At 40.5% G+C, this 18,632-nt stretch overlaps 1 protein-coding gene across 2 annotated transcripts in view; it reads left to right on the forward strand.

Moving 5' to 3' along the window:
* The window catches only part of LOC100441661 (V-type proton ATPase subunit S1-like protein), a 46,352-nt gene extending 30,591 nt beyond the window's left edge, over nucleotides 1–15,761 (forward strand). For both annotated transcript variants that reach the window (XM_054555711.2, XM_054555712.2), the window contains 6 exons: nucleotides 451–491; nucleotides 740–798; nucleotides 1,575–1,810; nucleotides 7,095–7,145; nucleotides 9,550–9,790; nucleotides 14,934–15,761. In XM_054555711.2, the coding sequence (XP_054411686.2) occupies nucleotides 451–491; nucleotides 740–798; nucleotides 1,575–1,810; nucleotides 7,095–7,145; nucleotides 9,550–9,790; nucleotides 14,934–15,236 (931 nt within the window). In that variant the 3' untranslated portion in view covers nucleotides 15,237–15,761. The remainder of the gene's footprint in view (nucleotides 1–450; nucleotides 492–739; nucleotides 799–1,574; nucleotides 1,811–7,094; nucleotides 7,146–9,549; nucleotides 9,791–14,933) is intronic.
* The last annotated feature ends 2,871 nt before the right edge of the window (nucleotides 15,762–18,632 follow it).

Genomic DNA, 18,632 nt, shown 5'->3' on the forward strand with positions numbered 1-18,632 from the left:
TGAGGCGGGAAAATCACTTGAACCCAGGAGGCAGAGGTTGCAGGGAGCCGAGATCACACCACTGGACTCCAGCTTGGGTGACAGAGTGAGACTCCGTCTAAAATAAATAAAATAAAATAAAATAAAATAAAATAAATAAAATAAAATAAAATAAAATAAAATAAAAAATAAAATAAAAATTTTCTTTCTAAAATTTTCTTTATTTTTCATATTTTTTTTGAAGAACATATGTTACTTTCTCTGTTAAATGCAGAGACAACAGAGGAGAGACATATTACTTTTTAAATGGGAAATTCACTATTAAGAAATGAACAGTTTTGGCAAGCTGTTTCTGCTCCTCTATTCTGAGATGTAATAAAGTGAAATATACTTCTTAAAATTTCATGTAACATCTGAATTATAGATATTTATTCAGCATCTTTTAGTTTTTTTGTTTTTTTCTAATTTCAGTTCTCCAACATCTTCAAATAAAGAAGTGGTTATGAAGAATGGTAAGACTCCAGTTTCCCACATGATTCCTTGTGGGGTGGAGAAGGGCTTTTTCTGTGATAGAATTCCCTGACCAATGGTGTCTGTACCAGGAGTCACTCATGTGAAATCTTTTATACTAGTGCATTCTAAATTATGAGCCAAAAGGGGCTCAAGCTTGATATATGTGACAAGTGCTTAGCATTGCCACTCAATTACATTAATAAATGACATTTAGCATTTGGTAACCACATCATTATTTATTTGACAGATCGGAATAATGGAGATATGAAACCAGTCCAGAATTTCACAACAATACCAATCACACAGGTATGGCTATGTCAGGAAACCAGATTGTAATCTAGCTCTAAAAAACTTAAAAACACACTTCAATCATGTCTGTGCTCTGTGAAAATATAAATTATAATTGTATTAATAAGTAACATATTTTTGCTTCAAATTTGGGTGGGGAAACGTATTATGGAATGTCTTCTTTTTAAAAGTCAACTTTTATTTTGGATACAGAGGGTCCATATGCAGATTTGTTACGTGGGAATAGTGCATGATGCTGGGGTTTGCGGTATGAATCCCCATCATCCTGATAGTATAGTATCCGATAGGTGGTTTTTTAACCCACTCCACTCCCTCCATCCTCCAGTCATCCACAGTTTTGATGGTTTGCATATTTATGTCCATGTGTACTCAATGCTTAGCTCCCACTTATAAGTGAGAACATGTGGTATTTGGTTTTCTGTTTATTATGGAATCTTATAGTTGAGAAAAACCTAAAATACTTAATTTTACTTGCTCTCTTATATTTTCATTACAATATTCAGCTTCACTTTTATTGCTATAATAATAATCTTTAGTTACTGATAAGCTTAAGTTGCTGCTCTCTATTAACTAATTTTTCTTTTATCTGTATTTACACTAGAGTAATTGGTGTACATTTCTTTCTTTGTATTCTACATTTTATGGGTTTTAATAAATGTATAATGGCATGTATTTACCATTACGGAATGTGAATTAGCTCTTTCATTTCTAGGAAGCCTTTTGTACCATAGACACAAATTCATCTCTTACGTTCTTTTTATTTGGTTAATTAGGCTCTCAACTACAATCTGAGCAAAGAAGGGCATTTAGAAAAAGAACCTTGGAATGCATTCAACCATCATGGCCCAGTTAATGTCTCCATCGATGGAATTCCTTGCATTCTCTTCTGGGCCAAAAGAATAATGATTAAATTTAAGAATCAAACCTGGCTGGACCTTACATATGAGGCATTTGGTCAGAAGGTAACAGTGGACCCTGACAACTCAAATTGCAGTGAAGAAAGTGCTAGGTAAGTTGATCTCTCAGTTTGAAGAAGCCCCTAGGGCTATTGCATTCTGTTAAATCTGCATTCAAATTTTTTGTCATTTCAGAAAAAAACAGTAGGCTTCTTTGTATGGGACCCTGACACCATCTTTGAGGAAGTATTTACTGTCTAAAATAAAGGAACAAGTCAGAAGTTAACTTCAAAAATTGTTGGCTGGGCGCGGTGGCTCACGCCTGTAATCCCAGCACTTTGGGAGGCTGAGGTGGGTGGATCACCTGAGGTCAGGAGTTGGAGACCAGCCTGGCCAACATGGTGAAACCTCATCTCTACTAAAAATACAAAAATTAGCCAGGCGTGGTGGTGGGTGCTTGTAATCCCAGCTACTCAGGAGGCTGAGGCAGGAGAGTTGCTTGAACCTGGGAGGTGGAGGTTGCAGTGAGCTGAGATCGCGCCATTGCACTCCAGCCCGGGTGACAGAGCGAGACTCCATCTCAAAAAAAAAAAAAATTGTTATATTTTCCCGGCAGTTTTCTTCTGAACCTTTTTACTAATTGTCAGAATAACTTGTAGAAAATGAGACTTTGGAAAGCGAGGGTTCTCAAACTCATTTTGAAAATAGCAAAGGATTCCAGGCTTGGTCTCAACTCCAAATGTTAGGTGTCAAACTAGTTTTATTCTATCAGGGAAGAGATCACATATCCCAGCAGGGTCATACACATTCTAGTGGGTGACACACTAGCCAGGACAAATGCTTGACTCTGCGGAGGTGGGGGCAGGGGGCTGTCAGTGTGCTGAAATAGTGGAATATTGCCTGTTCGCAAATGTGCAAGGGTACTTTTTAATGGCTAAATTCCAGATAATTCTTCAGGACATTTCAAAATGATTGGAATAATTAGTTTTGATTTGAGATAATTTGAGATAAGCAGATTAAACAAATAACATGTTTGAAGGGCAAATCAATTTCCAATGCCTTTCTCTGCTTTTCAGTCATCCAAGCAAAAATTTTTGCTTTTATTTATTTTGGTCCAGGGAGAGGAAATCTGGCATGTCCTGCTTGCTTTCTATAAACCTTCTTTCAACATTTGTTGGTAAAATAGATCCTTTTGGAAGATTCTCTGCATTTGTTCTGGTTTGGTTTAGATGAGTAGGATGCTTTATATAAAGCATAACTGTGTGTGTGTGTGTGTGTGTGTGTGTGTGTGTTCTTTTTCTACTTTATGTACTTTTAGCTGGAAAGATCCTTTTATTCCTGAACTTTACTTCTCACTTAAAAATTCTTGACGATGGGTAAAAATGGATTCTATTAATATAAAATTAAAAGTCATATTACAAATCTTAGTATCTTGCTGTTCAGAATGACAATCTTTTATTAGGGATTTAGGGAAATATAAGTGGAAGCATTTAGAGTCCTCTCAGATTTGTTTATCCTGTTATAGCTTAACTATCCAAGGCTATCAAAGAGACTATGGGAGGCTGAGAGCTCAGAACCTTTTCCTGGGGTGCTAATTAATTCCCCACAGGGCTCTTTATTTGTGGTCAGTTGCAAGGAGAGAGGCCACCTGCTTGGGGATAATCTTGCCTGTCTATGGCTGACTGGCTCTCCTTGATTCCATTTATCCTGACCCTAGGGCATTTGTGGGAGAAAATCAGGGTCCTACAGTTGTTTGTTTGTTTATTTATTTATTTTATTTTATTTTATTTTAATTTTATTTTATTTTTGACAGAGTTTTGCTCTTGTTGCCCAAGCTGGAGTGCAATGGCATGATCTCAGCTCACTGCAACCTCTGCCTCCCAGGTTCAAGCGATTCTCCTGCCTCAGCCTCCTGAGTAGCTGGGATTACAGGCACGTGCCACCACGCCTGACTAGATTTTTGTATTTTTAGTGGAGATGGGGTTTCATCATATTGGCCAGGCTGGTCTCGAACTCCTGACCTCAGGTGATCTGCCCACCTCGTTCTCCCAAAGTGCTGGGATTACAGGCTTGAGCCGCCGCGCCCGGGCACATACAGCTTTTTTTTTTTGCTGGGTTTTAGAGATCTTGTGATTACTGGGAACCTAGAGACGGAAAGAATGAAAACTTGGCTTCTAGGCCCAGTTCTACCAGTGAGCTTTGTGATTTTACAGGCAGGACCTGTAGGATCATCATCTGTCAAATGGAGATGATGGCATCTATTCGTTATAGTTATGAGGCCTTGAGCATTTACTGTGGGCCAGGCATGGTGCAAGGTCTTCATAGGCCCATGTCTGTTATTACTCACAGTAACTCTCAGAGTCACAGGCAGTTATCACAGAGGTTAGAAAACTTGCTAAAGTCATGGAGCGTGTACGTTCATAGAGCTGGGGTTTAAAACATCTTTAAAAATGACCATTTATCTTCTTCCTCTTGGCCCTATCTGACAAGGTTGTGAAAAACACATGAGGAAATATATGCATAAGCACTTTGAGATCTTGTCAAGTGCTGTTCAAAGTATTAATAGTAGTAGCATTCTTTTCCTTCCTGACATCCCCATGATAACTGGAGTGAAATAATGTCTAATTTCTTCAGTAAGCTTCAGGTCTCACAGGACGCAAATGAAAGATTGGGCAGAACCTGACTGTCTTTTTGGTCACTGCTTAGAATTCTATTCAGGTGTGAGCCCTCAGTGTGCAGCGTCCACCTGCTGGAGTCCTGCACACAGAGTTTGCAGGCATCCTGGACAGCCTGCCCAAAGAGGAGCAACAGGAGGCTTCCAGGAAGGGAGGTGTCAGCTGAGACCTAGTGGCTGATTCCTGTGAATTGCATGGATGAGCCAGATGCCCTTGTGGTGCTGGCAAGGAAATCTTAAGATCTTAAGAAGCAGAATGGGAGTTGCTGAAATAACAAACCAAAACAAAGACATAACCATGTAAGGTCAAAAGCACAGATTAAAAAAAGATGACCACGTTTTAGCTCTTGGAAACAAAATGTTCAGAGAGAGGCAAATTGTTGGCAGACGGATTTGCTACGGAAGTCTTTTTAAATAGTGAAAGCCCTGCAAATAGAGCATAATCCCAGCATCTGTGTGTATTTGGAATTTAGGCAATTATAGCCTCAAGAATTCAGAATCCGTTTTACATGTGTGAGAGTAGAACACTTGAAAGAGTAAAAAGAGCTCCTTTTTGAGCAGCTCTTGTTCCAAGTTGTATTTCTCCTTTGTGTTCCCAATTGATGGCACAGTGCCTGATACTTAAAGATCCTCATGGCTTAGCATGGTGGCTCACACCTGTAATCCTAGCACTTTGGGAGGCCAAGATGGGCAGATCACCAGAGGTCAGGAGTTTAGGGACCAGCCTGGCCAACATGATGAAACCCTGTCTTTACTAAAAATACAAAAATTAGCCAGGTGTGGTGGTGCATGCCTGTAGTCCCAGCTACACAGGAGGCTGAGGTGGGAGGATTGCTTGAGCCTGGGAGGTGGAAGTTGCAGTGAGTGGAGATTATGCCACTGGCCTTGAGCCTGTGCGACAGAACAAGACCCTGTCTCAAAAAAAAAAAAAAAAAAAAAAGGCAACAAACATTTTCATCATGCCCCAAAGTTTCTGTGTGTTTCTTTGTAGTGCGTCTTTCCAACCACTGTCACATCTCCAGATAACCACCGATCTGCTATCATTATCAATTAGTTTGCATGTTCTAGAATTTTATATAATCACATGTGTGTAATCTTTTTTATTGTAGCCACTGTCACTTAGCTTAATCATTTTGATAATCTTCCATGTTATTGCATGTGTTAATGGTATTTCCCTTTTCATTGCTGAGTAGTAGTCCATATTATAGATGTACCACAACTTATTTATCCATTCACCTGTTGATAGAAATTTGTTTTTTCCCTCACTTTTTGCATAACTTTCCAAGTAAAGTCACTATGAACATTCATGTACAAGTCTTTGTGGCAGCAGGTATCTTCATTTCTCTTAACTGTCATTCCAACTAGGAGTAGAATGCCTGGATCATATGGTATGTGTATGTTTACCTTTTTAGAAAACAGCCAAACTGTTTTTGAAAGTGGCTGCATCATTTTTCCTTTTCTCCAGCATCATATGAGAGTTCCAGTTGCTTCACGTTCTCACTAACACTTTGTATGGTCAGAGTGAGACTAGAGAAAGCATTTTTATATTTCTGCATGTTTAGGAATTTCTGAACAAATTTTTACTGGGAACTGGGTTAAAAGATAAGTGTTACAGTTAGTGAGAGATTTACCTCTTGAGAGGAATGTGTTCATGTATCAAGGGATAATGAAACTCAAGGCCATAGAGACGTTCCAGGGGTTAGAAACTCAGAGAGGCTTATCTTATCCTCCCCTTGGAGATATTTATTTACATACCATGGGTATGAGACCTGCAGCCATTTGTCTCCTTATGGTGAGCAATTTGCTTCCATCCAAAGGCTAATTAAACTCTTTCATCCAAAGACTAATCATGCCTCTTCTCTTCCTAAGGAGAATTTATTGACACTAGAGGAGCAAATGTTTCTCTCCCTCTCTTGGGAGGTGAGAAGGAAACCACGGTCTCTCTCCTATATAAGCTCCCAGATTCATAATTTTGGTGTTGCTCATCTGTATTACAAATCCCAATATGTGTAGGATGACATCTGGCTCTTCTCATGCTGCCTGGGTTGGGGAGAATTGGATTAGAAGGGGGAACCAATATGGTTGTTCCCATGAGTAAGTCAATTCATCTGTCTTTGCTCTGGGAAATCTTATGTTTACTCTTAGGAAAATAGGAATAAATGTAGGTATTAAAAGCTTAAGAGTCAGTTTAAAAAATGTTTTAGCCATTCTGATTCCTTTACTGTGTTATCTTTATTGTGGTTTTATTTTACATTTTCCGAATGTCTAATGGTCCTGAGCATCTTTTCATGTACTTATTGACCATTTGTATATCTTTCTTTAAAACATGCTCGAGTCTTCTGACAATTTTTATGATTTTTACATTGGGCCATCTTTTGTTGAGTTGTTAGTGTTATTTATTGTATTCTGGATAGAGTTCTTTATGTATACGTGTTGTGAGTATTTTTTCCTATTGCGTGGCTTGCCTTTCTTGTTTTCTTAAACAGTGTCTTTTGAAGAATAAAAGTTCTGGATTTTAGTAAAATGTAATTTATCAGTTGTTTCTTTTATGGTTCATACCTTTGTACTTTTCTCAGGAAACCATTGCCTACCTCAAGGTTAAAAAAATGTTCTGTACATTTTCCGTGTTAGGTGTTACGTGATCCACCTTGAGATAATTTTTGAGTAGATATGAAGTTAGGGTCATTCCTATTTTCATAGACTGCATTGTTTCCTTTTCTTAGGTTGTCTTTGAAGCTTGGTGATGCTGGAAACCCCAGAAGTCTTGCTATAAGGTAGGTAGGACACCACTTTGGAGTATCGCAGTTTCAGCACTTCAGATTAGCTCTATAGAATTTATTCATTCCACATGTGCGAAGCAAGGGCTTGCTATATGCCCAAGCACTGTGACACATCGCATGCCACATCAACCTAATTACACTGAAAAGTTGGTGCTGTGATATGATGGAATCCTATACTAATGCTTTCTTTCTAAAAGTTTCTACCAAAATACCCATAGTTCTTCCCTCTCCCCTACCCCCATGCCGCCTGCATTAGGGACTTAGAAAACTCCCAATCTTGAGAATGTAATATCCTTTTCCTCTGAGAAAAGAAGACAATAGAAATAAAGCTCTAAGGGCTGGGGCTCCGGTTTGGAATTATTTTCTATAGCTTCTTATAATGAATCACACTTACCATTTAACTACAGTGAAAAAGCCTCATTACGTGTATTCCCCAGCAGACAATCAACAGAGGCCTACAGTTTTTTGGTGTTTAGGTATGAAAGGATGCATCTGTCAACAGAGACTTTAGCCAAGCAGTTAGGAACTGCTCCTGAGGTGGGGGGAGCAATTTGAAGGCTTTCTTTTTTTTCTTATAAAAATACAGTGCTTCCCTTCCTATAAGACAAACTTGTGAGTGGAGATAAGTAGTTGTGTCTTTAACATTATTTGGAAAACCAGCAGGATTGTGCTAGGGCGGTCTTTCTTAAGCTTTGCTCTATGGGACACTTCTGCTCTGTAAAAATATTTATAAGATTTTACGAAAAGGAGATTCTGTGGTCAAATGTGTCTGGGAACGACTCTAAACCATGTCTTCCTCTTGGCAATTCACAGTGTAAATTTGTATGTTAAAGTCTCTGAGAAAAAATAATCTTAAGGAAGACTATTGCACTTTGTAACTTTGACTAACTCAGTGTTTCCTGTGTTTAATTTTGGAGAGGCTTCTTCCTCAGAACACTTGTCTACATATCATGGGAGACTAGTGTTTCACTGATCATAATTTAGAAAATACATGTCATCATCTTTCAGAGCAACTTTACGAGTAAATAGAATCCCACAAGGTGACCAGACACACATGTCTGTTTGATCTAGAAATGGAGAATATTTTTGATCTGTAATTCCACTTTTTTCCAAAATGAAAAATAGCTTTATTATTATTATTGTTATTATTATTTATTCTGATGATAAAGGTATGTAGCAGAAACTGTCAGTACCCCGCGAATATCTACACGGTCCTTTCCATTTGAGAGCACTGTAGCTACCTGCTGAACTTTCAGCTCCGCACCTCTCTTTGCCTAAAAGCTTTCTCTGGCCCACTGCCCCCAGTCCCTGGCCCAGCAGCCTTCAGCCAATGACTGGAGGACACATACAGACACCTCAGCTCCCTCCCCGTCAGGTGAGGTAACTCAGCAGCATGTGCTGTACTCTGGCTCCCAGGTTCCATCACGGCCATGAAGCCCTGCTTGTCCACATTGGAAACTTGCTTAATAATGTGCCTCTTTTAGCTGCCTTCCCTTCCTCTGTCATTTCTTCTCTCTCCATTTTGCGTATTTTGAATGACTAAACTCCTCTGAATATTTCTTATATTCACACCCTTGTCTTAGGGTCTGCTTGCAAAGAAGCCAAACAGAGACAAGAAAAACTAATGAAAACAGAAAAATCAGAAAATATTGAGCTACAGAAAGAAGAAAATGAAAATCATCAATAATCTAAACACCATTTGCAATCACTACTAATGTTTTAATCTCTATCCTTCCAGACATTTTTTTAAATGCAGTCACATATTTTTTTAAAAATGGAAATAAAATGATAATGAAAAGTAAATTATGACTTTTTTCATGGCTGGAAAACAGTCCATTCCAAGAGTTAAGACTGGATTTGAAGCCCAGCTCTGACACTTACTCTCCAAGTGAGCTTATTCAAGCCCTTTGTGTCTTAGATTCCTCGGCTGTGAAGTTAGAATAAGGACATTATCTATCACATGGTACTGAAGTGAAGATTAAACACAATACACATACATAACACAGAAGTTATTAAGAGAGCTATTACTATTATTTTAAACCACAATTTAGCAAATTCTTCATTGATGTCCATTTAAGTTTTTCTCAAATTTTTTGAATGATAAACACATAATCAAGTGTTGATTCTAGAAAAGGAAAAACAAAACAAAACAAACCCAAACTTTGTGTGTTTTTTCTTTGGTAGGAATTTGCACTGTCCACTTTGGGGGCTGCCCTGTCATTTGCTCTTTTTCCATCCATCCAGGGTAGTCTCTGCAGCAAAAGTGAAGCCTCTCCCCAAGCCCGTTCTGCCGCCTGTCAAAAGAGGGCGCCATTGTACAGTTCATAGACGACGCCTTGCGTCAGTAAACGTGGGAAAAGTTCTTTAGGAGTAATGCTGTTTTTATAACCATTTTCAGATTCATCCTTACCAATTACAACAAGTTGTCCATCCAGAGTTGGTTTAGTTTGCGCCGAGTCGAGATCATTTCCAACAATTCAATCCAAGCAGTCTTTAACCCAACTGGCCTATATGCTCCCTCTGGTTACTCCTACCGCTGCCAACGCGTGGGCAGCCTGCAGCGGGACCAGGCCCTCTTGCTGCCCAGCGACATGGATGATGGGTCGAGCCTGTGGGAGGTCGCTTTTATTGATTTCCAGGTAATAAACTAAAACTTATGCTCAATGCACCTGCGTTTTTGGTACCAAAAGAGCTCAGTGTTTGTTTAAAAACACCTGAAACAAACCTAGATGCTTAAGGAAAAGAGAAGTAGGTGCCTTTAAAAGAATATTGGTGGTTTTTTTCCTTTGTCTTTTAAGGTATAAAGTGGAATAGAATAGAGAATTTTATCTCCCTGTACCCCCCACCTCCTACCCAAGGCTTGCTTTTACATTCAGCTTTATCCAGCACGAAGAATTATCAGTGAGGAATGCCAGCCATCTAAGCCCTAGTGAAGCTGTGGGTGAAGCCAGGGACTGACACTTCCTGTACTGAGAGGCCCTTCTGGGGAGAGGCATTAGCGGACAATTATTTTATTTCCTTCAGGGAGTGGCGCAGTGATCTTATCAGGGAAGATAAGAAGTACATCGGCAGTGTGAGTGACAGCTTTGGCAGTTAGTAGGAAGGGAGTCAGCAGGGAGTCAAAAATATCCCAAAGATCTTCTTGAAAGTATTTGGAGAAAGGAATGGGGTGTAAGAGATTCCTTTTCACCACCAGAATCTTAGGCTGAGAGACATTCTGTCAAGTTCCTCTATCCTGTTTACCTGTGAATGAAGCTTAGCTTGTTCCTACCACTCCCTGAAATAGTAGGCAGGGCTTTGCATGTACCTCTTATGGGCACATCCCAATCTTTTCCAAATATATGTGGGCATTGGCATATATACCTATTCTTCCCTTCCATCCTTCCCAAGCTTAGAGAAGTGTGGTGTGGATGAAAGGCAGTTTGGGGTAGGGAAGGAGCTCCCATTTTGGAGTCAGACAGACCTGGTTTCAAATTACTGCTCAGCCACCAGGGCAAGTTACTTAACCTCTCTCAATTTCTCACCTATCTTTATTAATGTAAAGAATACGTGGCCTAAGATATGTGGAAACACTCAGGAGTGCACCAGGCATGGACTAACAATAATTGCTACCTGTGAGTGTCCCGTATGTGTTGGTGCTGTGGTCGTTACTTTATGTACTTTGTCTTCAGAACTTACCATAATGCTGCAAGGTGGTTTTATGAATGAGGTGACTGAATCTCTGATAATCACATAATTTTTCTAAGGAGTATAACTGGTAAATGGTAGAGGCAGAACTCAAATTCTGGACAGTTTGTTTACAAGGATTCTTTTGTGTGTGTGTGTGTGTGTATAAAATGTTTATAAATATTATTTATATTATGTATGTGTATGTCTATACATGTGTGTATGCGTGTTTGTATATATACATATAGAGAAATGGCAGTGAGGATATAATGACAACAAGGAATATTTTACAAATAATTTCGCCTAATTAGACTGGGGGAATTGATTGATTTATACCTGTACCTTGTTCCAGAAATGACTTAGTTGACTTATGGAAATACTGCTTATGAAAAATTACTTTCAAAAATAGGCAAATCACTTCGCATCCATTAGGATGGCTATTATAAACAACAACAAACAAACAGAAAATAACAAGTGTTGGCAAGGACAGGGAGAAGTTGGAACTCTTGTGCATTGCTGTTGGGAATGTAAAACCGTGTGGATGCTGCAGCAAATAGTATGGAGTTTCCTCAAGAAGTTAAACATACAATTACCAAGGGATCCAGCAACTCTGCTTCTGCCTCCCAAATAATTGAAAACAGAGACTTGAACAGCTTTCACCTGTGTTTATACCTACGTTCTTGGCAGCATTATTCACAATAACCAAAAGGTGTAAGCAACCCAAATGTCTATTAATGGATGAATGGATCAACAAATCTAGTGTATATGTACAATGGAATATTATTCAGCATTAAAAATGAAGAAAATTTGAGGGTTGGGTGTGGTGGCTCATGCCTTTAAACTCAGCACTTAGGGAGGCTGAGGCAGGAGGATCACTCTTGAGCCCAGGAGTTTGAGACCAGCCTAGGCAACATAGTGAGACCCCCATCTCTACAAACAATTTTTAAAAAAGAAATTAGCTGGGGGCATAGTGGTGTCACCTGTAGTCCCAGCTACTTGGGAGGCTGAGGTGGGAGGATTGCTTGAGCCCAGGAGGTCGAGGCTTCAGTGAGCCAAGACTGTACCACTGCACTCCAGCCTGAGTGACAGATGTCTCAAAAAAAATTAAATTTAAAAAGAGGAAGGAAATTTAGATACATGCTACAACATGAATGAATGTTGAAGACATAATGCTAAGTGGAATAAGCCAGCCACAACAGGATAAATATTGCATCATTTCACTTATATGAGGTACTTACAGTTGTCAAACCCCAAGATGGAAAGTAGATTAGTAGTTGCCAGGGACTGAAGGGAGGAGGGAATGGGCAGTTAGTGTTTAATGGGAGTAATGTTTTAGTATTGCAAGATGTGAAAGCATTCTGGAGATGGATGGTGGCAATGGTTGCACAACAATGTGAATGTACTTAATATCCCTGAACTGTATACACTTAAAATGGTTAGATGATAAATTTTATATCATATATATTTTATAATAAAAAATTAAAAGAAAAAATTTAGCAAAGACTTGGGGGTAGAGAAACACAAAGGAAGAAAATGTCAGTTAGAGCCACCAGTGAGGTTAATATACAAAACCACGAGACCATCTGTCTGCACTGGCTGGAGGCGGCACAGGAATTTGGCTCTGAAGTTCTGGAGCAGCCAGTATGAGAAACACTCAGTTACATGTTCACAGGCTCCCTAAGACTACTGCCAATGTGCTTGGGATAAGCACATTCATCCCTGGTGGTGTGAGATGTACGCATCCTTATCAGCATTCTTATTATAAACCCAGCTTTCAGGAGGACAGGTGGGCCTTGTTGAAACCCCCTTCATGCGAAGAGATGGCAGAACACAAGCTCAGTCCAGGGGAGAGGAGGTGATGGTGATGGTAGCTGAGGTGTGTGTACGAAAGGCTGCTGTCCACATGCACAGCTCTGCTGGCCTGGCTTATGGTGGCAATAGAGTATAGAGTGATGTGGCCGGTGCGGCAAACTCAAGTACCTTGGGTAACTGGCGAGTTGGGCTGGGACCGTGGCAAAGGGTAGCCTTCATCACAATGAGCATTTTACACATTCAACCGCAGCTGATTTTTGCTTTGTAGGAATGCAGGGCTGGTGTTGCTGGATCTTTTCAACAGAAGCTAGAATGGTAGATTCTCGCAGGAAATTTTCAGGATGTTCCGAGTACTGGGTCAAACAAAACTCACCTGTGGGCTAGAAACAGCGTGTCTGTATAACTTCTAGTCTAGGAAATGGGTGGACAATGTATCCTTCGGGCATTCTCCACACTTACTGTTCTCAACCAAGTCTTGTTAAGAATTAAGTGGCAGTTGGCCGGGCGTGGTGGCTCACGCCTGTAATCCCAGCACTTTAGGAGGCTGAGATGGGTGGAACACCTGAGTTCAGGAGTTAGAGACTAGCCTGGCCAACATGGTGAAACCCTGTCTCTACTAAAAATACAAAAATTAGCTGGGCATGGTGGCAAGTGCCTGTCATCCCAGCTACTTGGGAGGCTGAGGCAGGAGAATCGCTTGAACCCTGGAGGTGGAGATTGCAGTGAGCCGAAATCCTGTCATTGCACTCCAGCCTGGGTGACACGAGCAAAACTGCATCTCAAGAAAGAAAAAAAAAAAAGAATTAAGTGTCAGTCAACCTGAGGACGTTCTCCTTGGCTGGAGTTGCAGAATCAAGTGAGGTCCTCTTTTGTCATGGAGGAGCTCGACTCTTCAGGCACCAGTCTGAAGAGAAGGTCACTTTGTCTCTTTACAGGAGGTGCGGGGCAGGGATCCCCGAAGCCAGGACAAGAGTCTCCTTCAGGATCTGCTTTGGGTTCAATCGAGAGCACAGACAGTTGGGCGAGCAAGGCCCCTTGTGTCTACGGAGTGATGAGCGGCCTCAATAATTTTAGCATGGGACAATGCCAAAGTGCTCACTTAAGCCATCACAGTGAATTTTCAGTAAAGCACTCATGGATAGTTCAGTTGTCTGATGTACTCTTCAAAAACTGAGTAGGCGTCTGAATGAGGAAATGCTGTGTAGGGTCATACTTTTAAAGCCAGCTAGACAGGGAGCTGTTTTCCACAAGCGATGGCTCTTGTTTTAAAGTAATTGCTCTGTAGTCCTGTTTCATTTTGACAGTATTAGATATCAGTGCCAGTTCTCAATTTGAACCTCTCTTCCTTTCAAGTAATTATACCATTTCATCTGCACACAATGGAAGCTTTTCTATTTGGTTGGTGCAAAAGTGATTGCGGTTTTTGCCATTAAATGTAATGGGTAGGATGCAAGGAGGGGCTGGTATCCACCTCTTCCAAAAATGGGACAAAGCCTGTATGATAAAACCAATAGAGAGAGAGAGAGGGTAGGGAGGAGGAAGAGACAGAACCCACCAGGAGCTATGGAGTATGAGTCTGACGCCCACTGCCAGGTTTCAATTACACCGTCACAACATTTACTGTTATGTGACTCTGGGCAAGTTACTTAATTTTTCTGTGCCTCAGTTTCCTCATCCATAAAGTAGGAATAAAATAGTAACTTACTCATAGGCTCTTTGCCTACTAAACAAATTAAGGCAGTATATAGTGCACAAAAACCTTCACTACATGTTAGCTTTTATGATTATTACTTATGTTTTACCTCACTAAGGATCATGATATCGCCTTTCAAAGACTCTTCCTCATTCCTGTCAATAGAATCAAAGGCAGAGGAACAGAGACTTAAAATCTTTGTGAAACTTATACTACCCTTATAAAATTTTGAGTGTGCTTTGAATTTTAGAGACACCCCAGCAGTTGTGGTTTTTACATGAACTGGAATATTTCTAAGGATCAGATTAAAAGAGGTTTTATTTCAGAGCCTTGAAATCAAGGTTTTATTTCAGAGTCTTGAATTTCATGAGCCTCCTAGTTATGACATCCATACATTCCAGAATTTCTGGGTCAGTCCTGTTTTAAGATTGAGTTGCATTGTTCCCATAAGCACAATCACATTTGTCAAATTGTGTGGTTACATTATTCAGCAAATATGGTGATAGTATATTAGATTTGGCTACCTAGGGGCCAGAACTGCCAGCCCAACTGGGAAGTAGATCCTAGGAGAGAAGGGATGTATCACTTCAGCTCCTTCCTTTCTCCTGCAGATCCAAGGTTTTGCCATCAAGGGGGGACGATTTACCAAGGCCCAAGACTGCACCTCCTCCTTCTCGCCAGCTCTTCTGATCGGCCTGGCAATGTCCCTGGTCCTGCTGCTGGTGTTGGCCTATGCCCTGCACATGCTCATCTACCTGCGGTATCTGGACCGACAATACGATCTCATCGTCTCTCCTGCCCACTTCTTGCAGCTGAAAGCTCGAGACACAGCTGAAGAGAAGGAGCTGCTGAGGAGCCAGGGAGCTGAATGCTATGAACTGAGAAGCCAACAGATCAGCAAAATCTATGTTTAGCAGCACAGGCTGGCCCCCACCACGTCCACAGTGGGCTCCGAAAGTTGTTTCTGTTCTGTGCTATTTGACTTGTGAATTACAGATTTTCACCAAATGGCTTGATTACAAAAAAAATGAAAAAACAAAAAAAGGAAATAGATAATGAATTATTTTTGAACCATCCACTGGCCTACTTAGGTAGACTTGGGGCAATCAAAAAATGCATCTCAGGGATCCCACAGAGACAAATATGACTGTTAGTTGCCTCCAAGTACCCTGAAAGCAAAGGGGTATTTCAAATAGGGAAAAAGAAAGAGAGAGAGAGAGAGAGAAGAAGAAGAAGAAGGAGGAGGAGGAGGAGGAGAAGGAGGAGGAGGAGCAGGAGGAAGAGGAGGAGGAGGAGGGGAGGGAGGGAGAGGGAGAGAGAGAGAAAGATTGGCAACACAGAGAAGGGAAAACACACTTGGTCCTCCTTGCCTGTGCCAGTTTGGATGTGATAATTATAGAAATAATAAACCAAGATTATCTGGAAGTTCATAATTTAAACTATTTTGTAACATAATTTGCATTTCTAGATATTATGTCCCAATTTTGTTTTAAAAATAGTCTTTTTCTCTTTCATAGAAATGTTGAGGGAGGACTCTAGTCCATGTGGCAGAGCACTTTATTTAAGGACCTTCTTGTCCTTTACTTTGCTGTTCAGAAGCAGTACAGCTCCATCTGTGAAGTAGGGGTAATAGTCGTGGCCATATTTTACCTTTCCATCTGGTGAAGGGGCCAGGGTTGTCTCACTTGTCCGATTTAGACCTCCATGAGCTCTCATAGGTCCACTTGGAATAAACAGTAGAGCTAAGCAATAACAGTGTGCTTGCTATGCAAACACAGCTTTGAGACATATCCCCTGATATTCCTTCCAATGAGATAGTGCCCTTTAAATGCTTCCTTAATAGAAATTCTGGAGCCACCACTGATGTTCTTACCATCGCTGTCTTTCATATGCATTCCTCATCATCCTTTTCAGCTCTTGGCAGATACTGAAGATTGATTCAACCTTCATCCTCACCAAAGCGTCTCTAATAATATACCTTCTGTCTTAAAGAGATCTTAAATATAACGACGACATTGCATTTTCCCAGGTAGGGTTTGGTACAGGACCTACGTTCTACTAAGAAGATACTCCTACACAAAACTTAGAATGCAGACGGGAACCAAGTGCAGTGGAGGGTCACACACAGAGCAAGAAAATCTTCTGGGCAGCTGTCATGATGGGTCTGCTGTCTAGTCCCATCCTAGGTGGTAAGCAGTAGATGATAATGACAGTGAGTTTTCTGATGGGACAGTCTCATGTTGAGCATTTATTTTGGTTGCAATTTTCTTGGCTGTGAATGTAGGTTTGGTTCTGGCCCTCTCAGAATTCTGTAAGATCCCATACTTTAGAGTAAATTTCTTTCTGTTTTAATAACAGAGTTGATTCTGTAGTCTGCAGTGAAGAATCCTGATTTATGTAGTTGTTAGTACCAAGAGGATTGCAGGGAACAGACTCTCAAGAGAATGCAAATCTGTGATTGATTATCCAACTCCATTTGGCTTTAAACCAGTGGAAACTGTCAGCCTTAGAGAATGGTATTCAGTAATAAAACAGATTTTTATTGTGGTTCCCTTGAGCATCCACTGGCGTTATAAGTGGTTGTTTGCTAGGTTACAGGTATGTGAAGGGTAAACATAATGTATTGCTCAAACTAGGACACTTTTGAAAGAGAAAATGAGTGTAGTTAACAATTCTCAGATAGCAGACATAAATAGGATGGTGCCAAGCAAACTGAGATAGATAGTCACCATGGGTATGGATGATATGCTGCAGGTTAGACTGGCTCTTTCTAACTGTGCCCAATGGCTTACAGTCTGGGAAGTTTCTATGACTCATCTAAAGAGATCCCTTATATCTTGTCAAAGGGCCGGCATGGTGGAAAATCAGACACAGGTCAGATCCTGCAAACTGTTTGCCTGCATTACAGGTGAAATTCATAGCTTTGCTGGATCTCTTATATGAACACAAGCATAATGATCACAAAACAGAAGAACACCGACAGGCTAAGAGCAGTGGCTCATGCCTGTATCCTCAGCACTTTGGGAAGCCAAGGCAGGAGGATCGCTTGATGTCAGGAGTTCAAGACCAGATTGAGCAACATAGTGAGACCCTGTCTATTCAAAAAAATTCTAAAAAATTAGATAAGGGTGCTGGCATGCACCTATAGTTCTAGTTACTTAGGAGGCTAAAGCAGGAGCATTGCTTGAGCCCAGGAGTTTGAGGTTACTGTGGGCTATGATCATGTCACTGCATTCCATTCTGAATGACAGAGTGAGACCTTGTCTCTAGAAATAATAAAATAAAATAGGCCAGACACAGTGGCTTATGCCTGTAATCTCAGTATTTTGGGAGGCTGAGGCAGGAGGATCACTTTTGCCCAGGAGTTCGAGATCAGCCTGGGCAACACAGCAAGATCCTGTCTCTACAAACAACAACAAAAAAAATTAGCTGGGTGTGGTGGCATGAGTGGTAGTCCTAGCTACTCAGGAGGCTGAGGCTGGAGGATCACTTGAGTTCAGAAATTTGAGGCTGTGGTAAGCTACGATTTTGCCACTGCATTCCAGCCTGAGTGACAGAGTAAGACCCTGTCTCAAAAATAAAATAACATTAAAAATAAAAAAAAGAGGGGAATGTTGAGAATAGAATAGTGACTTTTGAGAGGATTTAACTTTTTAAAAATATTGAACTCCCAAATTCCACTAAGTTTTTTCTTGTTAGCAGAAGTAACCCCTGTGAGACAATGCTATTCCTGCCTTGCTTGAAACACTGTGATGACCTCACCAGAAATAGTTGTCTTGCCAGGGGGTGTCAATTTTCCTCATTGCCTTTAGGCAATTAGAGTCACATTCTGGCATATACCAGGGAACCAATTGTAAAGTCAAATCTGTGATAATCAAATTGCAAAAATAGTTTTGCTAACTTATGCCACAAAAGATTTGGGAGATTATGTATGGTAATGCATTCTGGAGGTGCCAGCCCAGGGAATGAGCTGTATAATTTTAGACTGGATGAATTTTTTGGATATGGGTTCTCTCACCAGAGATTTTGGATTAAATGTGCTGGTTTGAGCAGCTGGAAGTGTTCCTAACAGTTTGCTCAGTTTGTTGTTTAAAACCTAGATTCAACAGTGGCACACACTAAATGAAGTGGAGGGATCAGTCATTTCTTAGTATTAGATAGAGAAAGAAGTGAAATGCAGTAACTTAAATGATTGGGATGTAGGAATGCATTTATCATGCGTGAACAGCTCTCCCTCCCCATAACTATTTTTCTCTGTAAAGGCCCGGAGGACACTCCCTTTGTCATAGCACTGAGGAACACATTGGGAA

The sequence above is a fragment of the Pongo abelii genome, chromosome 4 (genome assembly GCF_028885655.2).
Source record: "Pongo abelii isolate AG06213 chromosome 4, NHGRI_mPonAbe1-v2.0_pri, whole genome shotgun sequence".
NCBI classification, from domain to species: Eukaryota; Metazoa; Chordata; class Mammalia; order Primates; family Hominidae; genus Pongo; species Pongo abelii.